Source organism: Mesoplodon mirus (assembly GCF_964341445.2).
Source record: "Mesoplodon mirus genome assembly, chromosome: 11".
NCBI lineage: Eukaryota > Metazoa > Chordata > Mammalia > Artiodactyla > Ziphiidae > Mesoplodon > Mesoplodon mirus.
The window spans coordinates 46,274,947-46,287,917 of NC_138987.1; the positions used below are offsets into that span (position 1 = coordinate 46,274,947).

The window sequence follows — 12,971 nt, forward strand, 5'->3', positions numbered from 1 at the left end:
TCAAGTTTTGTGGTGGATTTGTAGCACAACCAAATGATAACAACATGTTACACATATGGCAATGCTTTTGTAAGCTGTTATATCCACCAAAGGTAAAATAATTTGCCTCTTTTCAATGCAGGCTGTCTGGATTAGAGGCTTTTATAGGCTCAATGAAGCTGAAAAATCCCAAGAAATGTAACTTCAAGTGGTCTCAAAGATTTTTCAATTCCAATTTACTTGTAAAAGAAAAGGTAAGACAAGTGTTCAGTATAGCAATGCAAATCTATAGCAGGGAATAATGTTCAGCAGGAAAATTAATTTCTCTAATTTTGTCTATATGGTTCATTTCCCATTGGAAAAACACATGAAATATGGCAAGAGTTCACAAGTCAGACTCCATCTCTCACACAGAGAGAAGGCTAAATGTTTTCTACAGACTGTATTGAAAGGTTCAGAATATTATAATGAATAATTGGGGCTCTTTTACATAATGACTTACTTATCCTGCTGAACTGATGTGTTTCCCTGAGAAACAGTAAGACGATTAAAAACATTCAGTTCATTACGGGGCCGGCTTGGTGGGGAAGAAGGAGGTGAAAGACTAGCCTCTGAGGTTCCAGAATCTGAGCTACAAGAAAAAAAGAACATTAAATAGGTGGCTTTAATTGGCTTTGATTTGTTAGAAATGTTGTAAGAAACATGTTTTTTAATAAAAGCTTTTCATTATACAATTCCTTCCTTGCTTCCTTTCTTCCTCTGTTCCTTTTTTAGAAGATGAAATGCACTCTGAAGAATTTAATTAAAATTATTTTTCCACTGAATCTTGTTACCTTGGCCACAAGATGGCACTAAAGAAAAAGTTCTGTCTGCTAAAATCTAAAGTCAGTATAAATAAAGGAAGCCAAATTTAAAATTATACAATTTTAGAGTTGAGAGCAAGTTGTTCACTTTACAGATGAGGAAACAGACCCTGAGAGTTTAAGAGGAATTTGCCTATTCAATTGATTCATTCATTTATTTTTAAATTACTTATTTGCTCCATCCCCTATCTCCTGCTTATTCTTAAGACATTCGATTCAGTAGAAACAGGTAAATTACATCTTTAAATACAGGAATCAAGGATGATTAGAAGAGCAACTTCCATGACATTCACGTCAGCTAAACCGGTGGTCAAAGTAGAGAGTGTGCATGTTGGTACAAGGGAGGAGGATGGTATAAGATCATCCACTTGGGTACAGAAAATATATGAAAACTTCTTTCATAATTATTTTTATGTTAAATAAATTGTCTTTACCAATACTTAAATATAGGTTAGCATTGATATTCCTACTCAAGAGCATGTCAGAGATCGACCTGCCATATGCAGCTCCTTAAGAGACCTGAGGGAGATCTCAGTGTGCCACAGGGTAGAAAGGTGACAGTGGCTCTAACCCATTAATAACTCTGTGTGTTGTGGTGTTGCAATTTATAAATGCCCACGTACGTGGACCATCAGATTATATTGTGTACTATTAAGTAAACCAACCCTCACAAAACACACAAATAGCTTTTAAAATATTTCAACAACAAAAAAATTAAGGATAATACCAATTTAAACATAAAAGAACAGCAAGAAAATGGCACAAATCACACATCTTCTAACACTAGATTTTTGTTAACCACTTTAAAGAGGTGAAATCAATGTCAGTTTTATCAGATGACAGTCAAAATTAATTTCAAAACTTTCTAGAAGACTATTTGAATTGTAGTTTTAATAAACCTCTCTTCAAAGGTATATTAACTCCAAAATGATATGCACAAATAATTGAAAAATAAATCAGACTATATGAATGGGGACAAGTGCTCAAATTTATTTACAGGTATGTGTTACCAAGAAAGTTAGACTACTTATACAAGCCAACAGTGGACTTGATTGTCCTGATTAGTCAAATCACTCACAATCCCAGAGTCAGTCTGAATATGGAAAATAATTTTGCTATTGTGCTTTAGCTTCTAAGTGCATCAGACATTTTATACAATCTAGTAGATAAAAAGCATGGGTAACTTACTGTTTTTGTTCCTTGACCTTTGATTTTTCCCCTTTCTCATATGCCTTTCTCCTTGTTACAGGGGAAGGCTCTGGTAGCTTTTTTTCTGATACAGATGACTGTCTGGAACTAAGAGAGAGAAAGGTTCTATAATCATCTAATTTTAAATATATACATATAACTTTGGCAGATAGTCAACCTAAATTTTTAATAGATTAATAACTGGAACTTGAGAAAGATTATTTGGAAATAAGAAATAGAACTAGGACAGGAAAATATCACATGAGTTATTTTAATTAATGGGAGCTTGATAACTATATATTTAATTTTTAAATTGGCAATTTTGTCAAATACATACATGCCCATTATCTTTGAATGTAAACATCAATGCTATACTGCCAAATAGCTAAAATAATTTTTTAATTTTAAACATTAAGTGTTTAAGTTTGATTAGAATTGCTTCAGTTGAAGAAAAAATGTCTTTACAGTTTTGCAAGAACAAAAATATTAGAATATCAGAATATGAGAAACAATGAGATTAAAGGAATTAATATTTACACAGTCACAAAAGAATACTACAGGTAATCACAAAAAACTATAATCATTTTACTTACCTAGTATTTAAGTATTAGTTAGCTATATCTATTTTAGTACTAAAAATATTTTTGTTTTATTATAGACTTTAAATGTTCAATAGTGGCTATGTAATTAACAATTTAAGACTGATTTTTGTGTACAGTGGTAACGAACTTTAATTGAAAAAAATGAATTTTTTGCTATCCTTGACTAGTTTTATTAATAAGGAAAAAAACCACTAAGGAATTAGCAAGCAGGATCCCCAGAATGGGCTTACAATGATTCCTATTTGAAAGTGAAAACTAAACATAATTAAACTTCACGTGCCTGATTTTTCTAATTAAAGGAAATCACATTTTCGAAGTTCTGCATCATTTAAATCATAAGGCCCACTTGAGTAAATTCTTTTACTTTATGCAATGGAAGTCATGTAGTAATGGGATATAAGAGTTACTGCACCAAGCACATGACCAACTTTTATATTTGTACAGAATTACACAAGCATCTTAATTTATGAAAACTTGATAATAAGTCATGTGAAGAGACAGTGTCTAAAAGACATTTTCTACAACCTGTCATGAATGATACATTTTTAAAATGAAAAACAAAAGGGCAAAAAGAAGGTATTACCTGAATTCTGGATTCCAGGTCATAGATTTAGTCTTGAAGTTCCAAAAGTCTCTATTCATCTGATAGACTAAATGCTGAACACATACGAGTCTCTAAAATCTGTTCTCAGTTCTATATCACTACCTTCACCAAAAGCATTTCTTCTACTGTTATCTTATCAAAAAAGCACTGAAGCCATAAGCTATGCTGGTTAGCAATCTCTAAGAGCAAATCTAATAGTTAATTACATAAGTCACCTCAAGCACATGCAAGACAGTTCTGTCATTGAAACTAATTTTGGAACTAAAGGTAGCAGACGGGCTTACTGAATGGAAGACAGTGAAAATATCTTTATAAGATGAAGAAAGTTATGGGAAACAGATGTTCACGTTAGGGTGGGGAGTTTGTTATATTTTATTATTTACAGAGTCATATAGTATGAACCATTTTTTGGCAATATTTCCCAATGCAATGATGTGTTCATTCAATAGATCATTTGCTAGATCACATGTGAGAGGTAGTTTGGAAAAAAGCCATTAAAAATCTTTACCAGTGAATGACTTATGTAATTTTAATATAACTAACAAAACACACACACACACACACACACACACACACAAACACACACTGGCCTGTGTAGGGAAATCTTTGTTCTCAAGATAATAATGAAAAATTTCTAAATAAGATTTGTTTTGAATGGAATGTTTTTTGTTAAGATTACCATAGAGAGGAGAGGTAATATTTCCTCCTTCAAACCTTTAATAATACAATATTTATACTTTGTGTGTACACTCATCCCAGACATGCAATGTGCTTCAAGGCAAAGAATTAGGAAAATTCAAAATGTATTATTTGTAACTGATATTTGTATTTTTCTTTAAAAGTGTCAGCAAAAGTTTACTATCTTGACCAGGCTCTTAGAACTAGGATATAATGTAATTTAGAGTAAATTTAAGAATTTTTAAAGCTTCTGCTTTATATAATGGTTTTATAGGTATAACTTTAATCTAGTTTAGGTGTTTCTAAATAAATTTTGTCTGTAATTCACAACTCAGCCTTTATAAAAATTATAATCTTTAAGAAAGACCCTAAAACTTAGAAATAAGACAAAGCAATTCAACAAAGAACATCTCATTTAAATTATTTTGAATGTCCAAATATTAGGAGACACAACACCTAACAGAAATTACTTTGAAAACTAGAGATCTTATTTACATAAATTTTTAAAAATAGAAGTAAGAAATTAGCAACATGCATTTAAAAAAAAAAAAAAGAAAGCCAAAAGAAAGGAAGTTAGTATAGCTGGGCCAGACTTACATGCTGCCTATCTTAGAAGGGAAGCCAGATGGGGGAGGGAGCTCTTTTTCCCTAGCAGAAGTACTTGTCTCTGTATTCATTCCAATCTCTTGCCCTTCTGCAACAGGTGTAAGAGGGCCAGGCAAGGAGGCATCTCCTGTACTAGTGTCTGAAGCTAGTTCACTGCTATCTGCATACAGCAATTCCATTTGAGTAGTGGTTCTCCTTCGGGCCTAGTCAGAGAATGGAAGGAAAAACAATCATGTGCAAATTTTCGCAGGGAAGATGATTAGGCGATACTTAATATTAGTTTGAAATAGGTAAAACATTTAGCGTGTCTTTTCCTAGCAAGTGTGTCAAACATAACACGTAAGATAGTGACAAGCCAGAGCTACAGCCAGATAAGACCTTTAGAGGCCATAATAATAGCCAACGTTTCTATTGTATGCCAGAAGTTGTTCTAAATATTTTACTATATTAGTATATACTATCATTATCCCAATTCACAGATGAGAGAACTGAGGCACAGAGAAGTTAAAAGTCCAAAGTCACACAGCTAATAAGTGGCAAAGCCAGATTCAAAACCAGGCAATCTGCCTCCAATATTATTGTGCTATCCTGCCATTCATCACCAGCTCCTTCAACATATCATTAAAAAAAAAAAAAAAAAGAAAGAAAGAAAGAAGAAAGAAATTAAACCAAAAGATAGTTGCAGGGACATTCAACTAAATTCTGATGTTTCCCAGGCTTAGATGATTTATTTAATATAAATTTTAATTTCATTTTACTATCAATTTTTACATCTGTTTCTCCTTTTTTATGACCCTGCCCCCCTGATGCTTTAACTGGGTGTTTAATCTGCCTGCTGGATATCTACCACAAGTCCATACCAGCTTTTGGCAGCATGGTGAGGCAGGTGAAGGTTATTTTCCTAGAATCTAAATTTACCATAAGCATTCCCTTCCATACTCCTGAAAAACCAATGGGACTACCTTGTTGTTAATGCTTAGAGTTGGCTGCTATCGCTAAAGTATTAACAGATAATCAAGGTGTTTACCAGATTAGAAACCTCTAAAGGGCAGACAACCTGTTTTATTCAACTTTGTATCCCCTGCATTTAACATAGTGCTGGTAAATACCTATTTAATATATATACTCAACTTCACTTTTTCAATGAGTGAAAAATAAATAATATGAGAACCTTTTAGGCATCTTTGCAGCTCAAAAGGAGTGGTAGATAATACCAGAAAACTTTTGGAAAGAGAAAGCCCTGCAGGCCAACCTTTTACCCTGTCAGTTCTCCCTACTGCAAATTGAGTCATTTTCTTGGTAATTCCAAACCACAGTGGTTTTTTTTAGGAGATGACCTTTAGGCTACCACTTCACATTTCTCTCTGGCTTTCACAAGGCCTGAAAGACCAAGTTACCTTAGGAGATTCTCTCCTCCACTTAAGACTGGATCCAAACTATACTAGAATGTTTTCTTTGAGTTTGGGTAACTTCTACTTAGTCAATTAGAATAATAAAACACAAACCACATGTCACCAAGCCAGTAGTTCAAGGACCATACATAAAGACTGGAGACGTTTTTCAGTTGGCTAGCCCAGTATTTTAAAGATAAGAAAATTCTCCATTAAATTCCATATTTAAAGCTTCTCTTTAAAAAGTTGAGGATCTGGTAGCCTTAGGCCCATATTCCATCATGGCAAAAATAAGCAGTAGTTGAGTGGTGGCTATTTGCTTTAGATGGAGCATGTCCACTTCAGGTAATCATAATGATCCCTATTAATTACCTTACATTCAGCCAAATTACTCATTTATATTACCTGGCTAACCACTGTGGGCCTTAAATCCATCCTGTCCATTAGCACAGTACTATTCTTTTGAGTCCTGATTTCATCCATTCATTCAACAAATATTTACTAAGCACTGCAAGAATTCTTTGTTTTCAAACATATTAAGATAGTTAGTTAATTCATCTAGTATCAAATGTTACCAACACTCAATCTGACATATACCATGTGTTTCTTACACATTTAACAGTATGTATCCTTTATTTCTTTAAGCTTCACAAATATACATTATAGCATCAATTTTCAATATAAAACGATGATTAAGAGTTGGCCTATTCAAACCACTTCAAGACACAGTTAGACAAAATAAATATAGAATACTTAAGGACATACTAGAATGTTAAAATTTCAAAAATCTCCTGTCAATCTAAATTATTTTTAAGGATTGTTTCCCATAATCATATCTTATCTAGTAGAAAAAGTACAAGAATACAGTAAATTACAAGTTCCACAAAGGAGCAATTTTTCAATATAATTTTTTTTTCAAGGGGGAATATGATAAAGAAGTAAATTTCTTACACATGAAATCTTTGGTAAAAGCATGCCTACTTGCTGACCTATTAAGAGTCAAACCTGAGGCCTATGTGATTAATAGTGACAATAAAGAACAGCAGAAAAAATGTTTACCTGGTATTTTCAATTCTCCTTACCTTGTTTTTAGGTTTCACTTCACCACAAAGCTTCATAAGGTCTGAAGAGAGTGAGCTATGTGCAAATAAGTAATTAACCACATGATTAAAAGGGAACTTATAGAAAACTGTATGTCCTCTAATGAGTACAAGTATGGAAAAAAATTTATATGCCTACAGAAAACACAGAAAGACAATATTTAAAATCAAAATAAACTAATTAAAATAGTCTATTTTCCTTCCTTAAATATCCCAGTATTTTTATTTTAAAGTTTTGGATGGTTAAACATTACTTAGTTTGGCTTCCATATTACTGTTTCTAGTTCTCTTCACTTAGCCATAAAATCCAAAATTATTTGTTTTATGGTAATTCTTTGATGCACAGGATAAAAGTATTAAAAATATTACAGAAATAAATCAAATCTATTAAGTTTCTAAAGCCTCTCTTACCTTCCTTCTGATCCTGGGCTGTTTAAAGGTAGATCCTCATCAGTGCTGTCCTCTATATTTTCTAAAAAAATGTCCAAAATATAAGTATTATCCACATGTCAAAATTTGAATGATGACTGTAATCCCTATGCTATAATAAGCATCAGCCCAAGTTCTCTCAATATGGGCACTTTGGTTTTAGTAACTGAATCAAATTAGAAATGTAAAAAAATATTTCTAAGAAACTCCTTTTATTATATGTCCTAGGATGAGAAAAATATGTTCAAAATAGGAAAGCTATGAGTTGAATGATAAAACAAAGAACAGCATTCACAGGATGGAAATGAGATCATGTATTTATCAGAGTATGTATAATTATTTATATATTTTTCAGAGTATGTATTTATCCCACACCATCCATTTATCCCATGTATGAAAAACCACTAAGTAAAACACAAGATTAAAATAAATGCTGCATGCGCTCCCTTTAATGTACTAAGCCAACTTCAAAAACTACATAGGTATAAACATAGTTGTTGTACGTTATCAGTATTCCAACTTAAATATTTTCCTTTATTTTTATTTTTGTTTTCAAGTAGAGAGAGAGCATGTTTGTGTGTGAAGGTGTTCAGGAGTTACATATCAGCATGCAGCTCATTCACATATACATAAAAGACTAAAACTACAGGTTTCCATGCAACAGTTTTGTAGATAAATACAAACAAACCACTGCTATTTCAGAACAACTGTAGAACACTAATGAAAAGAGAGGAAAAAGCAAACATATAAAACTAGTAGGAAGTCAGTAAATAAAACAGCCACTGAAAGTAAATTATTTAAAATGTCAGTGAGCCCCTAACACAGGTGCAAGTTTTCAAAACGTATACATTTTATTATAAAGCCATTCCACAAAACTAAGGGCAATATTATCAACAATATATACGTTGGGGACTTCCCTCATGGTCCAGTGGTAAAAAATCCGCCTTCCAATGCAGGGGATGTGGGTTTGATCCCTGGTCAGGGAACTAAGATCCCACATGCCGCAGGGCAACTAAGCCCATGCGCCACAACTACCAAGCTCGTGCGCCTCAACAAGAGAGCCTGCCTGCCGCAAACTATAGAGCTCATGTGCTCTGGAACCCACGCACCACAACTACAGAGCCCACGTGCCCTGGAGCCCGTGTGCCACAACTAGAGAGAGAAAACCCACACACCACAACTAGAGAAGCCCAGGCGCTGCAACTAGAGAGAAACCCAAGCAGACCGTGCACCGTAATGAAAAGATCACTTGTGTCTCAACAAAGATCCCGTGTGCTGCAACTAAGACCCGATGCAGCCAAAAAAATAAGGAAAATAAATAAATAAAATATTAAAAAATAATTATATATATGTCAATGAAAAATATACAGCATTCATCCCCCTCTAACTTTTACTTTTATATCATACAGGTGGATTATGCTCATAAATCAACTAATTCCTTTCTCAGATGCTCCCATTCTTCCTCACTGTTTAGCAGACACTTCAATAGAAATTCAGTAATACTTGATAGCATTATCTTAAATGGAGCCCATCTAGGACCCACACAAAGGGAGTTTACTTTCTGAAATGAGCAAAATGGTGGTCTTGAAGGCAATGTGTATCTCAAAGCCCACGCTTGCAGGCTGGAAGATGTGCTTCACAGAAAGGATAATTGAGTGCTAAGGTGACTGAATTAGTCAATAACATAGAAAATGTAAAGAAATGACAAATCTAGTCTTTATTTTTCCATGTATAAAAAGCAGGCTAAGATTGACTAGTAATTTTTTTGTAGGGAGTGATGAAAAAAGTTAGTATATTAAACATCATATGAGTGCTCAGTAAAAACTACTTAGCTCCTGCATATGCATATATGCCTTATTTAGAGATAATTACAGTTTGACATAACCAATCTAGCCAGAGGATACAACCCTCCACCCAGACATTCACCAAATTAGACACCTCTTCAGGACTGAGCTTTGTCTGGAGCACTACAGCCATCTGGGCAGCAGGACATGCCATCACCTCACTGCTCTACTCTCAACTCTAAGAACATAATTCCAGCCCAACACCAGCTTCTTTTCTCATCACTGAGCATTAAAGCTAAAAGCAGAGAGTTAAAACTGCGAAATGCTTTAAAGTTCATACATATCGGTACACAGCTGCATAATCTCACATCACTAGAAGTTAACAAAACAGTTACTATTAAAGTCTTTTTTAAAGTTTATATAGGTATATAGATATGTATATATGTATGTATATGTGTGTGTGTGTGTGTGTGTGTATATGTAGTGTACGGAAAAGAGTTAACATAGCAGCCCAGAGACTACTATCTTTAGAAAGGCCTCCTTGCAAGGTTGGACTTCATCTGTCGTCTGAAACTTGGCTCTCAGAGTATCCCTAGTCATCAGCTAACTAGTGAGGGAAGGGCATTATACCTAGAACATTTGTGCAAACAATATGGCTTATGCTGAGAACTCCTGCTTTCCTTCTGGAGTCTGAAATTCTGGTATATACTAGACAAAGCGTGCCTATGTGACTAGTTCCCAGTAAAAACCTCAGGTGCTGAGTGTCTAATGGACTTCCTTGGGTGTAAACTATGCACACATGTTGTTGCATTTTCATTCCAGGGGGAAAAGTGCATTCTGTGTGATGTTTCCTGGGAGGGAGAGAGCATAAGGCAGCTTGGACATGGATTCCTCCTGACTCCATCTGCGTCATTTTCCTTTACAATCTTGTTGTGTATCCTTCATACATTGCTTTCATGAATCTTTGCCATGAATATAACTAAATGCTGAGCCCCCTGAGTCTTCTAGCAAATCTCCAAACATAGGGAAAGATCCTAGGAACACCAATATAGGTAGGGAAAAAAGAAGGGGAAAATAAAGATGTTCTTCAAAGGCTACAACAGTACAAGCCTATTAGCATGGAGTACCGGCCTTTGCTCCCCCTCTAGCCTTATGTTCATCATCCTATACCACATACTTGTTGCTCCAGAGCACCAACCTGTTTGAAGTCCTCATGCATACAACATTTTGGCTAAATGTCCAACTTTTAACTTACTCCCTGCTCAGAGTGACTCTTCTGCCTAGCCCCTTTCCACCTTGTCTCTTGCCTGGCTAAATCTTTTTCTTCATTTATGTTTCAGCTCAAATTTCACCCCCTCCAGAAGGCCTTCATCAACTCCTTCATTCTTGTTGGGTAGCCCCATTCTGTGTTCCCATAATTCCCTGTACATATCTCAATCTCTGCCCTCTCTGTAATGTATCATAATCTGTTCATGGTCTGTCACCCTCAGCAAGGTATCAAGTCCATGAGGGCAAGATTCTGTGTCTTATTTATCTTTGAATCCCAGCACCCAGCCCAAAGTTGAGATAAATTGAAACTAAGTAAATATTTTTTAAAGCAATGAATATAATATGACCGTCTAGTTTCTGTGTATTTAATTTCCATGTTTTCCTCCTTCTGTGCTTTTCTTCCAAGCACCTCTGGTCTAGATTATGGCCTTAGGGAAAATTTATGCCATGAGTCACAGGTTATATCAGCTGAATGTCTTTCCCCTTTCTGCTTTTGACCCTTCTTTAAGCTACAGATAATTGAAAGTTGTTTGAAAGCTGTGAAAAAGTAACAATGCACATCAAATAGCAGTTTAATATTTTCTGTGCTAAAGGACATCAAAGAGGGCATTGCATTTTTCTTCCAAGTTAAAAGAGCTAATGGACTTAAATAAGAATTTACTTATTACTATAAATTGAGCCATTAAGATGAAGAAGAACAAAGAAAAGTCAGAGGAGGAGGAGGGGGAGAAGAACAAGAGGAAGGAGGAGGAAGAGGAAAAGAAACATGCTTAGTAACACATGGAATGGCAAAAATTCTGGTTATAATTCAGAAATTTGGGCAGCCTAACATGGTTCCTTAATATAACCAATCCTTTTTCTACCTGTCTTTGTTACAGCTTGAGCAGGATAAAAGTTGTAGCCTGTCTATATCTGTATTATGGAATTGATCTCAAGGAAATACTATTTTGAGATTTAACACACAGGGTAAACGTCTAAAAAAATCAAATAGGGCTTCCCTGGTGGCGCAGTGGTTGAGAGTCCATCTGCCGATGCAGGGGACATGGGTTCATGCCCCGGTCCGGGAAGATCCCACATGCCGTGGAACGGCTAGGCCCGTGGGCCATGACCGCTGAGCCTGCGTGTCCGGAGCCTGTGCTCCGCAATGGGAGAGGCCACAACAGTGAGAGGCCCGCGTACCGCAAAAAAAAAAAAAATCAAAAATCAAATAGCTCATGTATTTTATTTGCATCGTTTAAAATAAATTCAGATTCATAGGTTATGTTTACTTTAATAACCCAGAGAGGAAATTACATTTAATCTTTCAGTTACATTCCTCTCCATCAAGTATAAATATTAGAAAATTTTGACAGCTGCGTCATTAGAAAGAAAAAGTTAAGATCAGATTTTGAAATAATTTTAAATAAAAACTGCTCCAAAATAATCATTCAAGAAAATTGCAATAAAATTACACTGATACTCCTGATCCTTCATGTATATAACCACTAGGAGGAGTATAGATATTACTCATGAGTGGGTATAGTTCACATGAATGTTGTAGTGGCAAGGGAAAATGTCGAAAATCTCAATACTCAGTGATATCTAAAGCTCCAACTTGAAAATATTATAATTATAAATAATGTTTTAATCTGTTCATATAAAATCCTTTGGATAGTTTTATTCAATTTACAATATTAAAATATACGTGGCTTAATTTTATAAAACTTAAGAACAGTTGAGAATCTAGCAAATATAAACCAAAGACAAATATATATAAAAGATAAATAACACTGAAAGTTATTTATGAGGGTAAAACAACAGATTCAAGTTAACAGATAGATTTAAAAATTAAAAAGGAATATATGTACCATTTTTTCCTACAAGAAAGAGGGGCTTATGAAATTGGAACCAAATCTGGAGTTCAAATAATAAAATAGAAAAATAAACATACTTCTTTAAACATCTAAGAACTTAAAAATCAGGAAATGTGTAAGAAAGACAAAAGACTTAGTATGTTTGTGGTCACAGATACATTTCATAAAAGATCATGCAAAAACCAGCTCACTGTCAATAAAAAATTTTTAAATAAGATGTACCACAATTAGTGTACATGAACAATTAGTAATTCATGCAGCTGTAGGGTACACAGAAAGCTAAACATACTTACCTAATGGTACGCTATCTAGATCTGTGTAAATAACAGCAAAAGGAAACAAAAAGCAATACTCCAATCAAAACAAATCCAATGTTAAGAACTCTCATATAAAACAAGATTATGTATCATTTATAAGATATGTAGAATAGATGCCATAGCAAACACTTATAAATTTATTTTTTAAGGCAGTTAGATATATAAAGTAATGAAACTTGGTTAATACTTTAAGTAATTTAAACAACCAATTCAGAAGCATGGTTGATCTTATTTATTCATAAAAACTAATTGCTTAATAATGCTAAGTAAGCCTTTTTAAGTTGCTAATCATTTATTGCAATGACAAT

At 34.2% G+C, this 12,971-nt stretch overlaps 1 protein-coding gene across 4 annotated transcripts in view; it reads right to left on the reverse strand.

The window, feature by feature from the left end:
* KIF21A (kinesin family member 21A) overlaps positions 1-12,971 on the reverse strand; it is a 165,165-nt gene that overhangs the window by 21,359 nt on the left and 130,835 nt on the right. For 2 of the 4 annotated variants that reach the window (XM_082634699.1, XM_082634698.1), the window contains exons 23-28: positions 12,640-12,660; positions 7,423-7,483; positions 6,994-7,048; positions 4,512-4,723; positions 2,031-2,138; positions 482-610 (exon numbers count right to left, since the gene is read on the reverse strand). In XM_082634699.1, coding sequence (XP_082490825.1) covers positions 482-610; positions 2,031-2,138; positions 4,512-4,723; positions 6,994-7,048; positions 7,423-7,483; positions 12,640-12,660 — 586 coding nt within the window. The remainder of the gene's footprint in view (positions 1-481; positions 611-2,030; positions 2,139-4,511; positions 4,724-6,993; positions 7,049-7,422; positions 7,484-12,639; positions 12,661-12,971) is intronic. The other 2 variants (XM_082634700.1, XM_082634701.1) reach the window with 2 other exon arrangements.